The sequence below is a fragment of the Carettochelys insculpta genome, chromosome 13 (assembly GCF_033958435.1).
Source record: "Carettochelys insculpta isolate YL-2023 chromosome 13, ASM3395843v1, whole genome shotgun sequence".
Lineage (NCBI taxonomy): Eukaryota > Metazoa > Chordata > Testudines > Carettochelyidae > Carettochelys > Carettochelys insculpta.
Window position 1 is genome coordinate 15,594,219 of NC_134149.1, and position 25,515 is coordinate 15,619,733.

The 25,515-nt window shown below is 40.3% G+C and overlaps 1 protein-coding gene across 1 annotated transcript in view; it reads right to left on the reverse strand.

Annotated features, from left to right (window-relative positions):
• The window catches only part of TENM1 (teneurin transmembrane protein 1), a 516,043-nt gene that overhangs the window by 56,395 nt on the left and 434,133 nt on the right, over positions 1-25,515 (reverse strand). Inside the window, exon 23 of the mRNA XM_075007401.1 lies at positions 13,917-14,071. Coding sequence (XP_074863502.1) covers positions 13,917-14,071 — 155 coding nt within the window. The remainder of the gene's footprint in view (positions 1-13,916; positions 14,072-25,515) is intronic.

Genomic DNA, 25,515 nt, shown 5'->3' on the forward strand with positions numbered 1-25,515 from the left:
AAAGCCTTAAGGTTCATTTTTACCATTAAATCCTGTGAGATATTCTGGAATCTAATTTTTCATGCATATTTATATAATAAATATTTTAACAGTGTAAAATCAATGTCATTTAAATATCTGTCATCCAATGTTGAAAGCAAACAATCACTGCTGTTTACTCTCTAAATAGTCAATAATAATTAGGCTAGTTGTATTATTCAACACAAATAAGAGACTGTATTCCACATAAAAACACTCAAAGATGATTAATATTCACATTATTGGGGCTTTTAAGGAAACACAGTGGAAGATGTTGGAATCACAATCCAGTTATTGAGAAGTCCACTTGTTAAGTTGATTTTGAGGCAGGCTGCTTGCAAGTGCTGTGGCGTATGTTTGGACAGCCATCGAAAAGATCACTTATATAGCAAGCCTGGAACACATATGTCAGAGAACAAATACATGAGAGCCAATTTGCCTTTTATGCCGATATCCAGCCTATAATCAGAAAGTACAGGGCTTAGGTTAAGATGAAGATGTGCTCAGTTTCTTCGATAGCCAACATCTCAGGCTAAGGCTTTCAAAATGGCAGCCTAAAGTGCAGTTCCTAAGTACATACTTAATCACTTAAATAAGTGATATGATATTCTAAATAGCTAAGCAGCTAGCACCTCCACAAGTCCTGGAAAATCTTGATTCCAAGGTCTAGGATACATAAAAACTTCAGTTGATTACAAGAGTAGTCAACTTTCATCTTCCTCATTATTAAATGAAATCAATAAAGTAAGACCCTAATCTTGCAAAGACTTAACCAGATGCAAAACTTCACATGCTGTGTAAGTAAAGTTATCAACTACTCAGGGATAATTCCCAAGGCATAGAGTTAAGCACGTACATTAAATCTCTGAAGGACTAACCTAAACGCACTTCACAGCACCTCTTATAACTGTACTCTTTGGATCGGCTGTGGAGCTCCCTGGAGAGGTGCCTCTATGGCACAGAATAAAGGGCTCTTCCGACCCTCTCAGTTCCTTCTTGCTGGCTTCCCAATAGAGAGGAGGGGTGAGATTTGGAACGGACATGAACAATGCATCTTGAGGAATACTTACAAATGGTAAGTAACAGGCCTGCTGGTAACAGCATAGTGCACTGCGAACATGTGGATGGCAGACCATGCTGCTGCCCTGCAAATGTCCGGAATGGGAATTTGTGTGAGGAACTCCTCCAAGGAGTGTTCCATCTGAGATGATAAATCCCAAGTACTGAACTCACACAGACATGCTCCCCAATCCATCTCTGACACATCCGTGACCAGAGACAGGGAGAGTTGGGAATTGGTGAAGGGGTTTCTGCACACATCTCCTGGGGCTGCAGCCACCAGTCTAGGGAGCAGAGAACTCATATGTGACAGATGAGCACTGTCCAACAGGTCCCTGTTGGATCTGTGCACTGTGCGAACCAGGTCTGAAAAGGCTGGAGATAAAATTGGACATTCTCTCTTGCGAACATGCAGGCTGCCATGTGTCCCAGGAACTTCATGCAATTTCTGGCTGTAGTAGTACGTAACCCTTGGAGAGTGTGAATGAGGTCTGTGAGGGTCCGAAAGCGAGATTTGGGCAGAAAGGCGCTTGCACGTGTAGTGCTGAGGAACAGCCCAGTGAATTCTGTTTGTTGAGCTGGGACAAGCTGTGTCTTGCAAACTTTTAGAATGAGCCCCAGTGTGGCAAAAGTCATTTGCACCAGTTTCCTGAGCTGATGGACCTGTTCCTCGGAGAGGCCCTTGAGAAGCCAGTCATTGAGGTACCGGAAGACATATTTCTGATGTTTGTATGGAAAGGCTGCCACCACCACCATGAATTTCATGAACACGTGGTACTGCGGAAAGGCTGAACAGAAGGATGGTGAACTGATAGTGGTGGTTGCTGACCATGAATCCCAGAAACCTTTTGTGTGTGGGAATAATGGACCTAAGGAAGTATGCATCCTTCATGTCGAGGGCAGCCTACCAATCCCCCAGATCTACAGAGGGAATGATGGTGGCCAGGGAAACCATGCAGAACTTGAACTTTCTTATTAACATGCTCAGGTTTCTAAGTTCCTTGACAGGCCTGAGTCCACTCAACCATGGGGATAAGGAAATACTGGGAATAAAACCCTGTCCCTGAATTCCTGAGGGACTTCTTCTATTGCCCCCACTGCAGTGAGGGACTGAACATACTGATTTAGGAGATGCTTATGAGAAGGTTCCCTGAAGATGGATAGGCAGTGAAGTGGGTGGGGAGGTGGGAGAATAGAGAACTGGATGGAATATCTCAACCCTACCATGCTGAGGACTCAGCAGTCTGAGTTATGCTGGCGCAAGCTTGGTGGATATGGGAGAGACAATTACTAACTGTGGAGAGAGATCTGGGAACTAAACTTATGCTCCATTACTGAGCACACCCTCAAAAAAGTGTTGGCAGCTTGGTGTGGCCCTGACCTGAAGATGATCAGGAAGGCTGCCTGGAGTGGTTATTTCCACCCTGCCTGCAGGATTGATCCTGTTGAGGAGATCCAGGGAAAAAAATGTGAGGGAAACTGTCACCTAAATGGCTTGAAATGAAGCATTTGTGTACATGCCAAGCGACCTTAGGGTCACCCAGGAATCCTTAAGACTGTGCAGCCTGGTGTCCATTTTGCTGGAGAACAGGCCTGTACAGTTGAATGAGAGGTCCAGAATGGTGAAGGGGTCTGGACACTGGGGCAAGCCCACACACCTGGAGCCAGGCATTTCACTGCCTGGCAAAGGCCATGGCCATGGATCCTATGGCTGAATTGGCTGACTCCACTGCTGCCTAGAAGGAGGTTCAGGCTACCATCTTGCCCTCATCCAGAGCCACTATGAATTCCTGGTGCCAGTCCACAGGGAGCCACTGCATTCCAGGAGTTATAGACATAGCAACTCAACAGCACCTACTGGTTGGAAATACAAAGCTGGAGCTCCCTGGCTGACTAGATCTTATGCCTGAAGAGGTCCAGCTTCTTGTCATCCTTGTTCTTAGCAAAAGACAGGTCCAGGCTGTCCCTGATGCTCCTTACGATTGATGGCATTGACCAAAGGTGAACCTAGTGGGGGTGGGGTGGGTAAATAAATGTTCATATCCCTGCTGCGGAACAAACGGACACCGCTCAACCCTCTTTGCTGTAGGTGGGAGGAAGCCTGGGGTTTATCCTGGTGGTGGACTTAATGGTCTTGATCAGAGGTAATGCCATCCTGGACAGACCTTTCATGGGCCAAGATATTGATGCTTCCTAACTTCTCCATTCTAGGAGGCTCCAAGGCCAACCCGACAGGTACCACTAGAAGAAAACCCTTTTGACGAGAGCACATGCGGTTGTGTGCACACATCTGTTGGAATGCACGTGAGCAACCACTCCAAGAAGCATAGTAATTCTAGAATATTCTCCAGCATGTCCCCCCTTATTTTTTTTCTCTCTATTGCAGATCCTCTTGTTTCTCTTCCCCTCCTCTTTCTCCCTCCTTGCATTTCTTCAATCTATGCTGCTGATTTCCTCTTTTCACCTTCCACTTTTCTTTTCTTCTTTACCAGGAAACGTAAAAGTTTCCTTACCTTGCTGAAGACAATGTCAAGAGCCATATCTTCCTTCTGGCTGTTAAACTGAAACATGCTGCAATAAACCAGGGGGACTGCTCATATGAGGTATGCAGGGTTTATGGACTGGGCCTTATCCTGCTACTCAAACTTTGAACAGACCCTTTATTAAGGTTTCCTAGGGATGTATCACACTTTATGATAGGAAATGAAAAAAGTGAGGTTTGTGCGCTTAAAGCCAGTGATATGGATTTATAAATTGAGCTATGAAGAGGCATGAAGAAATCTAATACCATCTGTTCAAAGATTTGTTTGGGCAGGTGTTCAGGAAGAGATGAAGAACCTAGCAGAGTTATGACTCTCCACAGTTCTCATTACATGCTGTTCAATTTCTCATTTTGCTATGAGGGTTTGATACAAAGGATAATGAATGATGTTCAGCCATTTATAATTTTCTTGCAATGTGACCTACATTACTAAACTTTTTAAAGTAATTCTTTGAAGTGGCACATTATTTTGCATAGTCTCCCTGTCCCAAAGGAATCTATCAGCAGGAAATGAAGGCCCAGTTTGAAAAAGCAAAATGTCCTTCAGATGTTTTAGCTACATTGTAGATGTGATTACTGTCAGTGGAACATGTTGAACAAGATGTTGCTCACTATTGTTCTATTTGCATTCCTCTGTATCATGATTTTTATATGCCTAAAATCTTAACCTCCCAATGGTTCCCTCCTAATAGGGAATTGGACGTTTTTTTTTCTTGATACTCACCTATTGCAACCTCATTCTCTCTCTTGACTTGTAATATAGAAGTAGCCTTTCTTCTCTTCTACTTTATTTTGTTCTTACATCTGCTCCCTTACTTGCCAAGCTCTAGCTGCTATCTGTGATTTCTCTCCTTTATGTGGCTGTTCTTTCTCAACTTCAATAAGGCAGCAGGGTAATTTAGGGGAGAATTTAGTTGCATGTATACCAAATTTATGGCCTATTTTGGTCAGTTTCAAGGTCATAGGATTTTAAACATCATAAATTTCAGTGCTTTTATTTATTTTTTTTGTGTGTGCTGGTACTTTCTGGTACTGAGTACTGGCACCTCAGCAGCCCCAGCCACGGGATTGGCTGGTTGGTGGAGGCAGGGAGCCGGCTGAATACCAGCTCCTCCTCCTTTTTTTTTTTTTTTGACAAAAAAAGAACTGGTAAATTTAATGATTTCAGCCACTTATATCTGATATGTAATGGTAGTGTAATTGTGGGCGTCCTGACTGAAGAGACGCATTGTGGAGGGGGGTCACGATGTTATTGTAAGGAGGGTGTGGTGCTGCTATCCTTACTTCTGCACTGCTGCTGGAGTGGGTAATGGGCAGCTAAAGAGCAGTGATTGCTGGCACGGAGTCCAGCTGTAAAGACAAAGCAACTTCTGGCAACAGAGGGAAGGATGGCATAGTGTGGTACTGCTAGCCTTACCTCTGTGCTCTTCCTGGTGCAGTGTTGCCTTCAGAGCTGGGCGCCTGGCAAACCGCTCTCTGGACACCCATCTCTGAAGGCAGAGCAGAAGTAAGAGTGACAATAATATGACCCCTCCTAAAATGACCTTGGGTCAGGACCCCCAACTGGAGAAAAATTGGTCTCCTCCATGAAATCTGTACAGTATATGATAAAAGAACAGAAAAATAACAGTTTTCATGGTCTATGGTGCATTTTTCTTGCCTGTGAATTTGGTAGGGCCCTACCTTTACCTAAATAAAAAGCAAATTTTCCTAGTATTGAATTCTATTCAGACTTCCCATGTATTGTACAAGCTTGGGTCTTCAGACCCAAGAATTACGAAGGCAACAAGGGAAACGACGCTCTATAGCAGGGGTCAGCAATCTTTCCAAGGCAGAGTGCCGAAATTTGACCTTTTGATCTCTATGTACAGTCCAAGTACCAGTGATACTTTTTAAAGTCACTAATATTTCTACTTACAACAGCTTCATTAATAAATCAGTTAAGATGCTGAGCTTTACCATTAAGGTGCTGGTTGGTAGCATTAGCTGGTCTTTTGTTAATCCACAGGCATCATGGCTTTGAGCAAGCTCCTGGCTACATGGGGGAGGAGTGCTGGGGCTGAGCTCCCACCTCGCATGCAGATAAAAATTGGCTCGCATGCTGCTCTTGGCACGCATGCTGGGGATTGCCGACCCCTGCTGTATAGTGTTCTCTCTTGCTAATAGGCTATAAAGTCCTCCACTTTGGAAGTTATTAATGTAACAGTATTGTTTTGACACGATTTACAGAGCTCCAGATTCCCCTTGGCACTTAAAGCAATCTGCAGGCCAGAAGTATTTTACTGTTTTTTTATTTAAAACAAACCTTTATTTCATTGATCAGCAACCCTGTTATGTTTTTAATTAAGCAACTAGGTCTAACCTTCATTCAACTGGTTTGCAAATGTAGCTCTTCATTTGGAAACTATTAAAAATTCACTCTGCTGATTATAAAATTGTAAGACTAATTATCCTCCGCACTTACTTTACCTGATTTTAGTCAAATTACTCCTGATTTATACCAACTGAGAGGAGCAACTGATAAGCAAGAGAGAAATCCTGGCCCCACTGACTGCTGCGTAGCCAGGATTTCAACCCAAAAATATGATGGTGCTCTGCAAATTGGGAAATGCTAGCTCTGGTGACTGCTGGGCTCAGAATTTGAGGATTGACATATTCTCAGTCTGGAATTCTAGGATTGTGCCAGTCCTAAAGCTTCTCTGATCTTAACCCCGCAGTGCTTCTGAAAGCCGAACCAATCTTGGACTAAAGACAGGAGAGACATCTCCCGGTAACACGTTTGGTTTTTCAATTCACTTTAAACAAAGGAAAGAAGCAACCTCCTTGGATAAGCTTTGACTAAAACACATACAGGATGGGCACACTTAAAAGCCCCAAACCCAGCGGCAGGAATACAGGTCATTCATAAGAGACCACATGCACAACTACAGGGGTGGGCAATAATTTTTGATGAGGGGGGACACTCCAAGATTTTGGTAAGTGGTCAAGGGCTGCATTTTTCCATAGCGGGGCTGCATGGTCTGGAACGGAGCTTGGGTGCAAAAGGAAACTCAAGGCAGGGGACTGGGATGCAGGAGAGTGTGGGAGGTCTGAGAGGGAGTTTGGGCAAAGGAGGGGGTTGTGACTGGGTGGGGCTTGGGAGGAAGGGTCTGGGAGCTGGTATGGGTGCAGGAGAGGATTCTGGCCTGGGGAAGAGGTGTAGGAGGGGTGCAGGGTCTGGGAAGGAGTTGTGACCTGGGGCAGGTGGGTGCAGAGGGTTTGGATGGTAACCTGGGGATGGAAGTTGGGGATAAGAGAGGGGCTGGAGTGCCAGAGGCAGGATCTGTCCAGGAGGCACTTATCTAGATGGCTCCAAGCCAGCAGCCCTCTGAGGCAGCCCCAGATTGACCAAGCCTGCTCCATGTGGCTCTCTGTTCCAAACACCAAGGGAAGCTGGCATTCTTTGCATGCTTCTCCTGCCCCCCAGCAAATCTCTGAACTCCTACTGACCTGAAACCGGCCACATGCTGCTGTAAATGGCTTCCTAGTGTATGCATGAAGGTCCCAGTGGAGTGATCCATGGGCCAGATCTGGTGGCTTGGAAGACCAAATATGATACATTGAAGAGAACAAATCATTCCGTCTTCGTGCACATAGAGAGGAGACACTGTACTGGGAAGTCTACCTCTTCTGAAAAGCCAACCCTTCAGGTCCTTTCTCTCAAGATCTGCCACTGACCCTCCCTATGTGGGGGCACTGGATGGAGAAAGCCTTCAGGGCAGAGCTGGGGACTAGCTGTCCCTCAAATTGACCCCTGCCAATCTGCCAGATTTACATGTGGAAATGTGATGAAGTGTTAATAGTTTGAAGCTACATTAAATCACACTGAATCTGCTCTGAAAGAGATACTGGGCAGGCCCAGGTCAGCACAGCCAAGGATATCCTGCGTTATGCTCGAGTCACACAGTGCCATTAAGGATGGAGAAGAGTAGTGAAGCCTCAAAAAGGGCAGCTGTGTATGACAAGGGTCCATTCCCCAAAGAGCCACAGGATATCCAATTTTGGGGATGGGTCTTCTTTGGTCCAACAAAGGTGGCATGGATGGGGCTGGAGAAGATGTCATGGGTTGGTAGGTGAATGAATGTAGTTGGTGGGCATATTAGATGAGAAGATAGCTGAGGCTGCCTGTATGGCTCTCCAAGGCCGTGTCTACACACGCTCCCTTTCAGAAGGGGCATGATAATGAGGCACTTCGGAACAGGTTAATGGGACTCTGACATGCATAATGGCGGCCAGTCGCACTTCAAAAGTGCTGCTTTAGAAATGCAGACTGGTTGTTTCGAGGCGGGCGCTTCGAAATAAACCCCAGACTTCCAAATTTCCTAATTCCCAAAACAAATTGGGAATAAGGGAATTTCAAAGTCTGGGGTTTATTTCAAAGTGCTCACATCTATACAGCCAGTCTGCATTTCGAAAACAGCACTTTTGAAGCACGACTGGCTGCCATTATGCTAATGAGGTGATGAATACACATGTCAGCGCCTCATTCATCTATTCTGAAGTGCCTCATTAACATGCCCCTTCTGAAAGGGGAAGGGACACATGTAGACATGGCCCAAGTGACGGAACCCTTCTCTCCTTTCTTTCCCTGCCACCCACCTGCCTCCTGCAGTTCCTTCGCCGCTCAGACAAAGAGGTGGTGTAGAAAGATGAGAGGCTGAGAAGAACAAGTAGCAGGCCTCCATGGCCCAGAGGGGCTCTATCTGCAACCTAGCTGGATGCACGAGACTCCAGATGGGCTGTGGGAATGGGTTGACAGATGTGAGTCACGCAGGATGCACAAAAATCAACTCTGATGATGAACCAAAGACTATAGGTGACTCAAAGTCTATGGAAGTTAAAGAATCCTTTATTTCAGTGGACTTTGGATCTGGCAGTGATTATGTGTAAACATACCTGTGCATTACTGGGTAGTCTATCTAGTTAATGTCATAGGTGACGGTGTGAGAGAAATGAAATAAGACGCCTACCATATAAAAATGGAATAGATTTATGAAATCCTATGTAGAAGTCAAAGAAAAAAATAGTCCCCCAACCTTTCCTGTAAAAGCAGCATGTGCAATATCTAGTCTGACAATTATCAGTGCTTATTGCCACTAGGACCAACAGATTTACTGATTATTTTATTCTACATGTAAAACTGAAAAAAAATCACTTTATAAGGCATCTTTCAATATTTAGGTCTGTCCAAGATCCTTCTCTTCAGCATAGAGCAGAGGAAGCAATGCATATTCCTCTGCAGCACCACAGATAAACAAATCAGAAAAAGGGGAATGCAATTTTAAAAAATCTGATTAAAATTTAGGAGTATTTGATACCGTATTTACAGCAGAAATGTGAACAACATTGTTATTTTGCTGCTGACCAATACAGACAGCCCCTTGAAGATTTTGCTAAGAAATTGTGATGCTTTTTATTGTTCTTTCATGAGGCTCCCAGCCCATATGTGGCATATCTGTGCAAATGGTATGTCATATTCATTGGCAGGGAAATTTGACTCACTCTGATGAAGTGTTTATTCACTCCATCTGATATTCTAAAATCACAGTCATAAAGAAAGGTTCATTTCTATTTAGGGGTCTGACTGCATAAGCCCACAGCCTGTGACCCTATGATGCACCAAGTTCCATCAGCAGTTCCTGGTAATGAAAGGGGAGATACCAAAAAAAAAGGTTACATTCTGTATCATCCTCCTTATGGTGTATAGACAATGTCAGTAAAGGATTCCTTCCTCCCTCCCTATTCCACTCCCAAGAGAAACTCCTCCTGTCTTGCTGGTTTTTGCATTCAAAATGTGAGTCCTGATTACTGTTTTTCCTGAATACTCTATAATTACTAGAGAAATAGCAAGTTTACATTACCCATGGACAGTAAAGAATATTTCATTTTTCTTCACTTCACTTCTTTAAAGATGCGACTGTTAGTGATAGTTGAAGGTCTAGAAATAAGGAGTCATTTCTGTACATTTTGTTTAGTTTTTTGGTTTCAAGAATAACAGCAGCAATGGTCTGTGCAAAATCCTTCTTAATAGTGCTCAGAGGTGTGGAATGTGTACAGTATTGTCCCCCAAACATGACCGGACTAACATATCATCATCAGCCTCAGAGAGGGAGGACAAAGAATAAAAGGCCAAGTTTAGTTTTGTCCTGATCTGCTCAAATGAAAACAAAGCAGGTGCCCTCTCTCTGCTTAACAGAAAGGTCTTCAGCACAATTTGAATATAAAATTCCTACTGCAAAATTTCCCAAGCATGATTAGGAAACTTCCATAGCTCCTGTATTTACAGGAGCACCATATATGTTAAAGGGGGTTTTCTAAGTTACCTTTCAATTAGGCATTATCATTTGTTTTATCATATCACCTAAAACAATCATTGTGAGTTAATTTTATTTCTCTCTTTTGTAAAATGACCAAGCTGTTAATATCCAAAGGGGTATTTTTAAGGCACATATTTAAACAGACACAAAGTAAATGTTGAAGTTAAACATGGTGAAAAAGGGGATTGGTCTTTGAAATACTTCAGTGTTTTTCAGATAGATATAGCCTCCTCATAACTATTACTAGTGGCTAGGTTTTCTTCTCTCTTTTCATTAACGTGTGAAAGAGAGGAAGAATTGCATCCCAAAAGATGTAGGCTTTCCAAAGACAGGAGTGGCTTAGCTTTGTTAGTTAATACAAGGATGAAAATGTCTACACAGATCAATGGAATGATGGTCAGCTGATCAGTCAAAGTGATTCAAATGAGTTTAAGTATAAAAATGTTTTAGCTTCTTTAGTAGCAAAAAACGTAGAGAAATTTCTCAATTTTGCATCTGCCTTAATTCAGCACATAGATCTATTAATCTCCTAAAAGAAATAAATATGATCTTGCAACCCCTTTTTATGTTCCATGCTCAACATTGTTCAAAAGTGCTTCACTCTAGAATCAAATTAATTTTTATATTGGCAGCTATATGTATGCATGTCTGTCTCATATCCATTTATTCTTTCTTACACCTTGTGCATAAGCTTGTAAGTGCACCTCAGCTGAAGTCTAGTATTTATCTGCTATGCTTATTTTGGGAAACAGGTTCTCTTTTTTCTTCAAGGGAGGTCAGAGCATTCTGTAAGCTTTCTGTTCCATTCAAAAGGTCTTTAAGCAGGTATTTAATCAAGTTGTCCCGCTGCTGACAATGGAGTGGTACTCTCTGCCTGCCTGCTGCCCATCTGACTGCAAGAGATTTGTCAGTATTTGCATTTGTGACCTCATGTTTTCAATCAGTCTACTCAGCTTTATTCTCACGTTGCAGCATTCTCTATCTCGCTTTTGAACACAGTATCAGTAGAGTTACTTCTTACAATTTACAATGAATAAAAGGGGGGCAGTGCTTGAAATGCTCTCAAAGAATGTCTTCATATCTTGTGTTTTTCCCCTTACTCCTTATGCTAGCATGTGAACCTTAACTTGACCTGCATGAACAGACTGTCACATTTTTTGTGAAGAAGCAAAATATTTTGTAATGTTACTTTGAATTTTAGGTAAAACAAGAGAATATATATGGTATCAATCAAATGGAAAACTGCTGAACAAAGGTGGATGAAGTGCAAATGTGAAGACAGAAAATCTTCAAATAAGAACTTTCATTTCAGTCAGTCAGCGGCTACTGCATGGGCAAAGAGTCATCATTAGAAAAGCATCAAGGTAACAGGCTAAGGAATTGGGTTTGATTCTCCATTGCCTTGCACCTCTTGCAGTTATTTATATTTGTATGGATTAAGTACCAAGTGGGTGTTCAATGCTATCTAGAAAGAGCTATAGCATTTTATCGCTGGCAGAGGAGAAATGACTAATCTTACATCTACACTACCCTGGAAGATAACCCGCTCCGGGTCAATATTCCGGAGTTTGATTTTGTATGTCTAGAATGGACACATGAAATCGATGTCTCAGGGGTCTCAATTGACCCTGTATACCTTGTGAGACATGAGGAGTTAGATTGTTCGATGAGAGAAACTCTCCCATTGACCTTCCCCAGTATGGACAACCAAGTTAGCCGAACACACATATGTCGATTTTAGCTTTGCAATTGCTGTAGCTAGAAGTATGTATCTATGGTCAAGTTACTTTGCCTAGTGTAGACGAAGCCTAAACAAAGTGCATGGGAGTAAAGAATCAAGCCACACGTTTATCATGGGAGGAAGGTACATGATGGATTTGGAAATGGAAGTGTCTACCAACATTTCCTTTTCAGCTTTCCCCACAGCAGTGAAGACAGAAAGAAGTAAGGCTTATACCTTTGCTCTAGATTTTTTGACTTTTATGTGTGAATTCCACTACAGAGTTAAATACTGTTAGCATTTGTCAGAACCAAACATTATGTACGGGGTTGATTAAGTACCTCTCATTTACAGTGGCAAACCGAAGATACTTCACTGAATTGTAACAGAGTAAAACAGGTATAAGTGAGAACAGACTGAGATTCTATTAACCTTCCCCAACAGCTCTTATGATTTATTTTAACTATAATCAGTAACAATTGTGATGCTTCAGCAATGGGCTTCTCATAAACAGTGTGTGTTAATCGTGTCATTTTTATTTCTGCCAGTTTGGTCAATTAGGCAAGAGACAATTACAGCTTGATTTTCAACACCATGCCTACAAATGGAACCAGATTTTCAGAAGAACTCAGCTCTTTTTTATGCACCAAAACAAATGACCAGTTTTTACAAATAAACAAGCACTTTGGGCTTTTGAAAATCTGGCCACCAACATCTCAAAGACAACTGCGTGGTGCTGCTGAGCTCTTTCGAGAATCTGGCCCTTATTCTGGTAAAAGGGAGAGCTGAATGCTTTGGAAACTGTCTTTCAAATGCAGGTGCTGAGTACTTGAATATCTGGTCCTGTGGTTTTTTGTTTTTTTTTTTTCTCCAAATCTGACCTATAGTAACTAGACAGAACACTAAATTTATTTGACTTGTGTTGTGCCAAAACAGAGTTCAGCTATAGTCTATACAGCTAAAAAAGGAGCAAATTCATCACTTTATTATACAACTACATCAACCCAATCTCCTTCTCCTTACAAACCTACTCTTTCATAATCAACTCACCAATTAAAGTGGAGGTTCTATTTATTTATAGCAGTATTTGCAATGCCAATTATATTCTGTGCTTACTCCAAAAGTACTTCAATATTTCAGTAAATAGAAATATTTATTTTGAACAAGTCATTCATTTTATTGTCAGAGCAAATTAGGGTTAAAGACTTACAGTATAATTTATTAGGTGATGAGCTTTCATGGGACAGGCCTGCTTCAATTTTCCAGATCTGAAGTAGGTCTGTCCCACAAATGCTCATCACCTAATAAATTATGTTAGTCTTCAAAGTACTACAGGACTGCTTTTTTTACACCCCATAACGTAAATGCTCTCAGTCCTTGACTTCCTCTTGTTGTTTGAAGGAGACAATTTTTACTATGTTTTGGAGAAAGCACTGAATAAGTAGACCATCTGCCTTTTAGCATTGCTAGCCATTAACTATTCAATAATTCCTTTTTCCGAAAAGCTGGCTGCTTTGTGTAGACATGCCTGTTTGGTTTAGAATATAAACCAGATGGGGAAAGTGCCTTTTTGTTCAATTTCCGTTATGCTGTCTTTGAATTAAGAACTGAAGAGAACTTTAAAAATGCTTTGAAAAGCTGTAGCTTCTGTATCTTTTCGCTGCTATTTTGTATGCTCTTCCAGCAGCCATCCATGGTGCACCATAGCAGAGACCTGGCCAGCAATGATACATGAATTTTTTCCTCTATTAAGTGATGCAAGCACATCAGAGCCAGAAAGTTGGGCTAAAGGAAGGTTGTTAAACCTTCTATACAGATATTGATAACTGTATATTTATATTTATATCACCACTCTTAAAAAACATACCTAAAAGTAGCTTGTAACTTTTTAAAGCAATCAGTGTAGACATACTGGAGATATTTATTAGTATAACCACCGGTACATACACATAGGGGCTCACCAAATTCATGGTCCATTTTGGTCAACTTCGTGCTAATGGGATTTTTAAAATTGTAAATTTTACCATTTCAGCTCTTTAACTCTGAAATTTCATGGTGTGGTAATTGGAGAAGATCTGATCCAAAAAGGAGTTGGGGGTGGGTGGGAAGTGGGGCTCACAAGGTTATTGCAGGGTGTGTGTGGAACTTCAAGAAAAAATAGTTCCTCATTTCCATAATGTGCTGAATGGTAAAAAAAGCATGAAAATCAGTGGGGGTGTACCTGAGTGATGTCCATTCCAGAGTCACAGCTCAGTGGCTGTGTTGACGTAAGGCCATTTGAACCTATTACTGTTGTTATCACACCACTTTCATCAATCTTCCGAATCATGGTACCATCAACAAAGTAAATGAATCCATACTTATCCACAGTGATACCTGTTGGCAGAGAGAAAAGAAAGCATTAACACAAACTACTTCCTCATCTGTGTTAATTCCCATTTGTCAGATTACAATAATGAAATTTTGAAAACATAAATTTTACTTTCAGCAAAACAACCCTTTTATTTTAGATTTCAGCCTTCCTTAAATCACACACCAAAGGGTTCCCATCCAGAGCTCTGTGTTGTCACTGACATATTATAAAAAGCAGAAAAATATAGGGGAAACAGAAACACAGCAAAACAATATCACTTCTTTCTACCAAACAGATAGATTTATGCTGTTTATTCATTTGTCTTCATTTCACTCATATAGACAATTATAATTTATTCATCAGGGCTGGGAGACTTGGTGGGCCCCTGGGCAAGGTGTGTGTGTGTGGGCCCAGCACCATGCTTTTTGAAGGAGCAGAGCCTCAGGCAGAAGGGGCGGGACTGGTGACAGCCAACCCTCAGTGCTGGCTGGAGAGCAACGTGCTGCACTATTCTCCCCTAGCCCCAGCAGCTCTCATCTGCCCAGGGAGTGCAATGGCGGTGCTGCAGATACGATTTAAAGAGCCGAGGGTTCAGACTGCCACCCTTGGCGTGGGAATGGTGATGGCAGCAGCTGGATCCTGTCCTTTTGCATTGCTGGGTCCTGGGGTAATTGCGCCCTTTGCTCCACCATCGGCAGTCCTAAATTTATTGTATGTACTGAGGGGCATTTGACAGCTCCAGTCAAGCTCATGATTCCGCTTATTTTAGGTTCAGTACACACAGAAAGAAGTCCTGCCTAGAGACCTTACAGTCCACACAGACAAGACAGACAAAGGGTGAGATGTCTGTATATTAAGCACTGCATTTAGATGCCTATAGGTTCAGCCGCAGCTGGGTGGGAATTTGGTGCATCGTAAGTAGCAACTTTTCAAAAAGGACTTGGCCACCTAGATCCTTTGGGGATCCAGGACTGAGGGCATACACTGAAGACAGGAGTGCGTACATGGTGCCAATAAGAGAAGACTTCAGATTTCATAAGCCCCCACCCCAATGATGATGCACAAGAAGGATATTTAGATGGTACACATTGAACCTCTCTAATCTAGAACTCTCTTGTCCATCAACATTCATAATCTCGCATGATTTTAGTTAGCTAGATGACTGCTTATCATGGGTGTGTCCAATTTTCCTGTGGCCCCATAAACTTTGTTTCCAGCCACCAGTCCTGGTTCTCAGTGTTCTGTGCTGTTATTTAGCTCTAGTTTATTCCTAAGTGTCTTCTAAGAGACCAGTAAGCAGTGGAAGTGTTCGTAATGTGTTAGAAAATATCAACCTCTTGTGGTCTGGCAAATACTCTCAGGATCTGACCGGTGCTGAAGAAGAGAATCAGGAAACAGAGGTTCAACCGTTTTACTACCTACCTGACCACTTTTACTGTGGGGGTCACTGAAGTCAATAAATCTGGCAGATTATAATGTTTTTTAAGAGAGTCATTTTTAAGAGTCTAAGAACTAAACATTGTTTTTTGTTTTTTTTTTAAAAGGAAAATGTACTTCAGTGTAAAACTGCAGTGAGTTCAGGTTTGGGCCCCATATGCTTTGGGCCACCAAAGGCTGTAATGCGGGCAAACCCCCAGGCTTGTCTGAGAGTGTATTCAGCTTTGTGCAGGGGACAGTTCAAAATCTATGTACATTTAGCGCCACATAAGCCTCCAAAATATAAATGACGTAACTGGTATATAGTTCTCATGCCAGACCTTTGCACTGGGGTGAATCTCACCTTGGCTGTGTATTACCATTGGAGTTATAACAAGCCACATACTTGGGCCTTACTATTACCATAGTATCATTAACATAAAGCGCATCAGGGTGAAGACTGACACATTTTATTTAGCCTGTGGATTTGTTACAACTATTTGTGTAGGTATTGAAAACAATGGAAAGGTCACTATCGCATGAGCTGTGCTGTCCCCGCTAAACAGCCTTGAATTTTAAAAGCTCTTATACACAAGAAAGAAATCAAAACAAAAAAGCAGTAAAGTAGCACTTTAAAGACTAACAAAATAATTTACTAGGTGAGCTTTCGTGGGACAGACCCACTTCTTCAGACCATAGCCAGACCAGAACAGACTCCATATTTAAGGTACAGAGAACCAAAAACAGTAATCAAGGTTGACAAATCAGAAAAAAATTATCAAGGTGAGCAAACCAGAGAGCAGAGGGGCGGGCTGGAGTGAGGGTGAGTCAAGAATTAGATTAAGCCAAGTATGCAAAAGAGCCCCTATAGTGTCCCAGAGTACTTGCATCCCGGGTCAAACCATGTGTTAATGTGTCAAATTTGAATATGAAAGAGAGTTCAGCAGCCTCTCTTTCCAAACCAAAGTGAAAATTCTTCTTCAATAAGATGCAAACTCTTAAGTAATTAACAGAATGGCCCATTCCATTAAAATGTAGACTAACTGCTTTGTGGATCAGGAGTGTTCTGACAGAGTCCAAAAACTACAAGATCTTCACCAAATATTCATAAACCTGAATTACCCACCAGGAGAAATACAAAAGCAAATCGACAGGGCCAGATGAATACCCAGAGACCAGCTACTCCAAGATAGACCCAAAAAAGCCAAGAATAGAACACTACTGGTCATTACCTACAGCCCCCAACTCAAACCACTGCAATGCATTATTAAAGACCAACAACTTATCCTTAATCAGGATGCCACACACCAAAAGACCCTAGGTGACAGGCCTGTTCTCTCCTACAGACAACCTCTCAATCTTATGAGGATTCTAACCAACAGCCATAGTCTATATCGCAGGAACACCAGTCCTGGGACTTTTCCTTGCAACAAAGCCCACTGCCAGCTTTATCCACGTATCTATTCTGGAGATACCATTACTGGAACTAACCAGGTTAGTCACAGAATCACGGGCACATTCTCATATTCCTCAACTAACATCATATGCCATCATTTGCCAACAATGCCCAGATGCTTTGTATATTGGACAGACTTCAAACTCTCTCAGACAAAGAGTTAATGGGCACAAAACAGACATCAAAACACTCCTGATCCACAAACCAGTTAGTCAACATTTTAATGGAATGGGCCATTCTGCTAATGACTTAAGAGTTTGCATCTTATTGAAGAAGAATTTTCACTCTGCTTTGGAAAGAGAGACTGCTGAACTCTCTTTCATATTCAAATTGGACACATTAACATGTGGTTTGAACCGGGATGCAAATTTACTGGGACACTATAGGAGCTCTTTTGCATACTTGGCTTAATCTAATTCTTGACTCCCCTCGCTCCCCCCGGCCTCTCTGCTCTCTGATTTGCTCACCTTGATGATTTTTTCTGATGTGTCAACCTTGATTACTGTTTTTGGTTCTCTATGTCTTAAATATTGAGTGTGTTGTGGTATGGCTATGGTCTGAAGAAATGGGTCTGTCCCACGAAAGCTCACCTAATAAATTATTTTGTTAATCTTTAAAGTGCTACTTTACTGCTTTTTTGTTTTGATAGTACATAGACTAGCATGGCTTTCTCTCTGTTACTAAGAAAGAAATCGTGTCACAATTCACGTGTTTCCTGTGGGTGTATATTCCAACCTATTAAAAATTAAGTGGGGTTTGCAAAGTGAATTGTAAAACCTCTTTTGATACGTAACAAAGAGCTGCAGCTTCCCCCACCCCATTCCCTTGTCCCAGTTTAGCTATTAATGAGTGTGTAACAAAATAATTAACAGGCAAATTTGACAGTCCTTCTCCACTTATCATTCCAAACGGAATACAGATGCAAACGAATAAAAAATTACACATTGGTAAGTTTCTATCTTTGGTAACAAAGCAATAACACTTTTTGACTGGGTATTTCTACCAAAATTCACTAAGGGCCTCATAAATTCTGATGCATAATTATGCATCGAGGGGGTTTGCACTGGTATTTACTCCTCCAAAATGTAGCTTTGTAACAGCTAAGCCCATTCTGAGGATAGATTAGCTGGGTATGGAGATGACACCATGATCAGGATCAAAAGAACAGGCATGGGGGCAGAAAATCTTACATAAATGAAGTCCTCCTCCCTCCTCCTTTTGCACTCTGGTGACTGTTGTCATAAGGGGCATCTGCCCAGAGAGAGAGGAAAACTGCAGTAGGAATATTTAACACATGAAAACCACATTAAACCCTGCTGTAGGGGGTTTGTGGAGTATCACAGGCAGTGTCTTGTATGTGGTATTCTCCATGAGGAAGAAGGGATTGGTGAAGGGTGTGGATAGTGGTTTCTCTAACCCTTGCATATGCTAGGCAGATTATCCCCCTCACACCCTTTCCATGAGGCTCCCATGATCTTTCTTCTTTAAAAGAATACACAATATTCTCTTCCTGTCCCAGGGCCAGAACTCTGCCTATCAATTGGGCATAAGGAGTATTACAGGCTTGCATTCTTACGTGTCCTTGGGAATAACTCTGCGTGCAGGAAGATATTTTTCAGTCCCTATTTCAGCTCCATCGCAGAGATGTCAGTTGTGAGATTTTGGGTATTTACACTCTGCTGATAGTCAAGTGGGAGGAACTGCCTTTGTGGTGTCAGGGAGGCTTGGCATCTACGTACAACCTCCTTGATCTCATTTCTGGAGATTCAAGTTTCTTGGACTCTGACCTTTCCAGGAGAAATTGTGCAGCTTCATAATATGACTGAAGGATATGCTGCATAATTACCTCATCAGGGTTGGACAGCTCTAGGCAGGCTCCATGCCATGGATAACACAATGCCAGTAGGACAGGTGCATTTTCAGTTTTGTGCTATTTTTCTATGTGAACAGATGGCTATATTGGCTACATGGTATCCATTAGATAACCATCCAAAATTATACAGCAGCAAAAGAATAGAGCTTGTGAACTGTGTAGCTGAGAGTGGATTTCAAATATGGTCTGAATAAGAAAACAACAGAGCCCTTAACATTGGTAATGCACTCATACACAGTTGTCAACAGACAGGCCATCTCCAGGCCACCTCTGCATGGAATGCGTGGACACAACGTAGATATGGACAATGTCTCCAACTCTCCATTCATACTATGTGAATTCCTAATACTGAAAAAAAGGTTACTCCATTGCTAATCTCTCCAGCTAGGACCACTCCATGCCCTTTGGTGATGGTACTGTGAGAATCTTCAAATAAAGAAATTCATCTGTTATCCCTCAAAGATAAACCAACTAACTTAGGACTGAGGTCTAAACCCTGCAGCTCTTTAAGGACTTCTTTGTGGCTCCTGAGGCTAAAATTGCAAAGTAAAAAAACAAACAAACAAACCCCTCCTGATTATTTTTGATAAAATGGTGAATGTCTAAAAGCCCAAAAAAGAACAACTCACATCTAAATAGCAAACAAGATGTGATCTTGAAACTTTGGATAACTCCCCCTAACATTCTCCAGAGAGAGAGAGAAGGTTTAGGAGTGAAAGTCAGGAAGACAGTGGTACAAACACACACCAAGTGTGAGGAAATAGAACATGTATAAAGCTTGTGAACATCCTGAAGTAATAATGTATTGCATTATAAATCATTGTGTGCACTGTTCTTAACATAGGAGTTGCAAAAAGAATGGTTTGATATTATCTATTAAGGATGATCTTGTATTCACATGCACTGCAGCTCTTGATTTATTGGAAAAACTATCTTTGCTTGCTATTTTGGTTGCTGATCCCTGGCCTAGGACATATTTAGAAATGGACTTGCACAATACTGCACCATTACCCTAGAATACAGTAGCATGTAAAATAGCAGGCATAAGTGGAGGATGGTAATTACGGCTGTGTTAAAGTCAATGTGATTCTCAGCTACTGTGAACTGAGGTACAGTTGTGGACATTAGTGTAAGCACACCACTTTAAACAGCAGAAGTTCTAATCCAAGACATAGACAATAAAACTGAGATGGAAAATGTGACTACCGAATATTAGAGGAAAGTGTCTTTCTAATCAATAGATGGGAAATGATGTTCAAACTGATATCATGCGTACCAAGGTCAAAACCGCAAAATACACAAATCTCTATCATGTAAATCAGACTTACTGCAGATGCTGTCCAATTTGTACACCTGATAGTTCTGGTAAGATCTGAACCTTTTCATTCAGGAATCTCTGTACACATCCTTACCAGCACTAATCCATATATCTTTTATAATTTCCTCCCTAACAGCAGATTAGCCAAGTCTTGCAAGTACCAGCTTTATTTTCAACAGATGTGCAGTATAATTGACAATACACATGTATTGTCCAGGTTTATTCCTTTACACAGCAAAAACAGCCAATTCCTTATCTTAGATTTAATTAATATAAAGGTAACATAAAAGGCCATAGCTATACTTATTGGTAGACTGGTACTGCAGTGACTGATGTGGTGGTTGATTTAGTGTGTCTGCTAAAGACCAGCTAAGTCAGTGAAAGAGTACTCCCCCATGAACTCCAATATTTCAGCTCTCCAATAAAAAAGATAAGATAAGATGATAGGAGAACATTTCCCTTTGACACAGTGCAGTGTAGACATCACAATAAGACGACCGAAGCTACTTCAGCTTCAGCTACATAATTCATGTAAATCAAATTCTGCCTAGATGGGATACTGTTGCTCAATTTTCTTTTATTTCTTGTTGCTCAACACCATCCATTGATGAGGTGCAATAGGTAATGGAAACTCAGGAAACAGGGAAATAAAGATAAATATCTAAATTCGTTATTGCAGGAGAAACTTCAGTAGCTGTCTTTTGCATGACATTACATTTACCTGCACTGCAAACACACACCTCCAATCTTTTTATAAGATAGCATGTGATGCAACAAAGGACCAAGTACTTGGAACTGTTAATAGCACAAGATCATTAACTGATGTTCAGAGAGGAAGTGAGAGAAGGAAGTGATGTGTTAAAATGCTCAAACTGCAAACAGAAATCGTTCCCACATCCAAGATCAAAGTGGAGGAAAAAAAGCTAATTTCAGACATTTCATTTCACAGAAAAAGTAAAAATTAATCCTTGAACCCTTAAGTCTCTAGGGCCATGTCTACACTAAGAGAAATCTTTGAAATCGCCATGCTAATGGCCATTTCAAAGTATACTAATGAGGCATTGAAATGCACATTCAGTGCCTCATCAGCATGCCGCCAGCCGCAGCACTTCGAAAGTGTCGCTTTTCGCTCCCGTGTGGCTCATCCAGATGGGGGTCCTTTTCAAAAGGATCCTGCCAACTTTGAAATCCCCTTATTCCTATCACCACTGAAGATCCTGATCCTTGATACTGCAAGTTACCCTGAAAAGTTGGATTCCTTCGCTTCATGTAAGTTAGTGAGGCTGAATCACCATAGAAAACATCTTGCACGATAATTAGGACCCTCCTCCCTGCACAACGTCTCTACTCCTGTGGGACAATGACCATGTATTTTATGGAAAGATGAAAAGATGATCTCTCAACTTCTTATAAAGTCTATCAGTTGCTTCACCAGATTCCAGTTAATGCTTAACTTCTTGTTTTGTTCACTGCTAAAGTGACATGAATAATAATGGCAAGAAGGTAAACGAAAAAATAAGGTATACCACTGTACTGTGAATGTAAAGTTTACAGACACAGTCAAATTGCCTACTAGAAATATCAGAGCAATATTGGAGCTTATTCTTCTCTCAGACCATTACTATACCCATATAACCCAATTGTCTTCAATGGAGTTATTCGAAGTGATCACAGCTAAAGTGATGGAGGAATAAGGTCCTGTGAATTTAAGACTTAGTTGGATAGCAAGACTAGTGGCTGTTATAAAAGTTTAAATCATATGTTCTTCAATTTTTATTTACTAGGAAGTGTCCTGAAGTTCTTGCACACAAATTCTGGTTGGAGCTGGTAGATGTCTGCCTGAGGAAAGAACAAATAAGACTTGGCTACTGATTTGACCATATGCCTTGAATGAGTTCAATCTTCAGCTCTGCTTTCATAGCTCACTTGCCTATGTTCATTAAAATGTTAACTTTTAGTGAAAAAAGAAATGAGACTGTTTTTTACTTTTTTACTTTCACTTCCAGTGGACTCAGTCACATGCATCTGAGTGCCAAAGGGGACTAAAAGTAAAGATATGTTTAATTAGTTTTGGTGTAAAATGGCAAATATGCATTGACTGCTACTACAGCAAAATATATAAGGTACAGATGGTATAATTTTAAAAAGTGTTCCGACCCAGAATAAAGTCATCTTGTTATAAATATTTCCAACACAAGAAATCCATCTGCCTTGTCCAGTTACTCTGTTTTGCACATAAATGCACTAATTACAAATGCAAATGACTGATTAGACAGATAATCGGTCATATGCAAGCACAATTACCACAGATGTGTTTTCAACTGTGGAAACTACATGTGAATATTATGCATATAAATTTTCGTGCACAGAGTTCTAAGCATGAGGTTTTGTAGCCTCTGGGGACTCAAGCTAACATTTACTTAATCCATATTTTCCCCATTTAATAGTGAAAATTCAGATGCAGCAAATTAGTTCCACCACAAAGCCATTTTTTTTTGTTTTGTTTTTTGTTTCTTTCACGCTCTAGCCAGCCACATTTCATATATTGCTATTTTGGTAAATACATTATTTCAGGTGGACTAGAACAAGTAATGGTGATGAGAACAACATGGTACATCCTTCCAGAACTTATACTTTATCCTTTCTGCACATTTTAGAAACGAACATTTTGCTTTGAATAAAACATTCTAATTAAACTTCAGAAGAATTTGTACATGAAAACATCTTGAAGTACTGTGGACAACTGATAAAAAGTGTGTTACCTTCTGTTGAAGAGACTGAATTTAGAAAGAACTTGCTATTCTCATAAAACTTTTAATAGGAAGAAGTGAATCAAATTGGTTAATTACCTTTTTATGGTTGGTAAAAGGGCAAATTACATGCCATCCATTTCTAAACTTCTAAATGTCTCTGGTGCTCTTAATTAAAGCTGCCATCTAGAAACTACTAAAGCAATTTTATGCAATTAGTTATTTATAGGTTACCATAATACTCCACTCAAAATATGATTCAAGTGATTTGCAGTCTCTTGCTTTGTGATCTCTGTCATCTTTTCACTTTTAAAGTATTAGAAGCAAAGTGTCCAATTATTCTTTATTAGCTAGAACACTTCTTTCAGTCCCTGGACATGAATATTGTTGCTTTTTCAATAGATGCATTTAAAAGCAGAGATGAAAGAAAACTGTGAAGTGCTAATTCTGGAAGTAACAAAAAAGTCTTATCTCCAACTTGAGCTATAATAATCAGACTCAGGTTTACTGTAACTATCAGAAAAATGAGTATCTATTTCTCTTTCATTGAAATTAGGACAGGATTATACTTGGGAAAGCCTGCTTTTCAAGTAAGATCAAATAAAAAAACCCACACATGTTCTCCATGACTGAAGTTTTTCATATGAATCAGTATAAAATAAGGATGCAATTATGATAATCTGAATATAACCTTCTATTTCATTATCCCTGTAAAAAGATTACTGTGCACATATAGACTCATAAGAATGCAGGAATTCATTAGAAATACTAATAATGGTTATTACCTATAGCCTGCAAGTTTTCATTTTCATATTTGGCTACATTAAGGGCTTGGTCCACATACCTCTGAAATCAACAGGCATGTCTCAGTTGAACTGGAGTAGGCCCTAAACAGAAAGATCATTGGTATGTGACAAAATATGAGTATGTTTAATTCTAGAGGTTAAAAAAGCTTATGTTGAACTTAACTTAGCAAGAAGATTCATTCTGCAGACAGTGAGCTACAGAAAAATGACTATTTTGGACCAAAAAACATTCATTGTCATAATAATAAATAATAAACCTTTTCAATCATGCTACATAAAGTCTTGAATTAAAACTTTTAGATTAACTCATGATGTTAATTTAAATTATTTTTTAAATTTTATTTTTATTTACACATGACTGGTTCTTCATTTGCTTCCTGTTTTGTCTCAGATTGCTCAAGGAGAATTGTACCTGTTCTTTAATTAGTTTCCTATTTGTTAATAAAATTGCAGATTTTATGCAGAGGTTTTTTCTATTAAGAAGTGCCACATTTAAAATATTTTTCTATGCTCAAACATGGACACTCTATGCAGTACTTCATTAACATCCTGACTGTGGGAACATGTAAATGCAAATACAAAGGCCGCGTCTACACTACGGTGATCCTTCGAAAGACGTTCTTCTGGAATAGATTTTCGGAAAAAGCTTCTTTCAAAAGATCATGTCCACACACACAAAAACAGACTGAAAGACTGATCTGCTCTTTTGAAAGAATGGGCCAGCAATTGAAAAATCTGGCACCAGGAGGACTGCTCTTTGGAAAGAAGGGCCCACAGAGCAGCTAGACACTTTTTTGTTTTTGTTTTTTGGAAAAATCTTTCAGAAAGAGGCACTCTTCCTCATCTGGGAGAGGAAGAGGGCTGCTGGAAAAAGGGCCACATTCTTTCAATTTCAGATGGAAAAAGTGCATTTTGTGTGTAGATGCTCTGTGGGTTTTTTTCAAAAAGACCCAGGTTTACCAGAAAAATTTGCTAGTGTACACACAGCCAAAGCTGGTAAGTAAATAGCAACCAACAGCACCTTCCAATAAAGTGAACTTCTGGAAGTATAATTCTTCATCTGGGTTTGCAGACTGAATGGGAACTGTGCTTCTAAATCACTTATGCGCTTTTAAAAATTCTGTCATTTGGGACCTGAATGCAGGGATAAGGAGTCTATCCTTAGGCTCTATTTTTTAAAAAAATTGTCTTGTGTGTTTTTATAACTGCTTGCAACAACTTTGTTAAAGTATTAAAATTATACATAAATATATAATTTAATAACTTTCAAAAGACAGATTTCATATTAATGAGATGTTTTTAAAGAAAAAATACAATTTTAGCCCTGGTATGGAACATGCTTATATATATGTTTTAATTTAAACATATGAGTACTTCCATTGAACACAATGGCACTATTTATATGGGCAAAGTTACAGTCCCTACTTCAGTGTTTCCAGGATTGAGGCCATAACTTCAAGCATTATTTGTTTCCTTATGGCAGGTCTAGTTACATAGTTATATATTCTAGTAATATATCTACCCATTAGTGGCACATTAAGAAATGCACTTGAATGAAATTTATTTTAAATTTTAAACTAAATTTGCCACACCATACATTTTCAAATTAGTGTTTAGAAGCCTCAACCTGATTGAACTCAATTAGTTTTTCTTTAAAAAAACCCATAACAAATTACTAAAAATCAAATAATTTAAATTGCTCCATCCAGCTTTGCTTTACTATAGTTTAGTTATGAATTAACTAAAGATAATTTTGTCAGTGTAAAGATAATTTAGTCCTTGAAATGCTAAGGGGAACAATGTCTATGCCAAGAGCCTAAGGGTAGGTCTACAATATGATGTAAGACT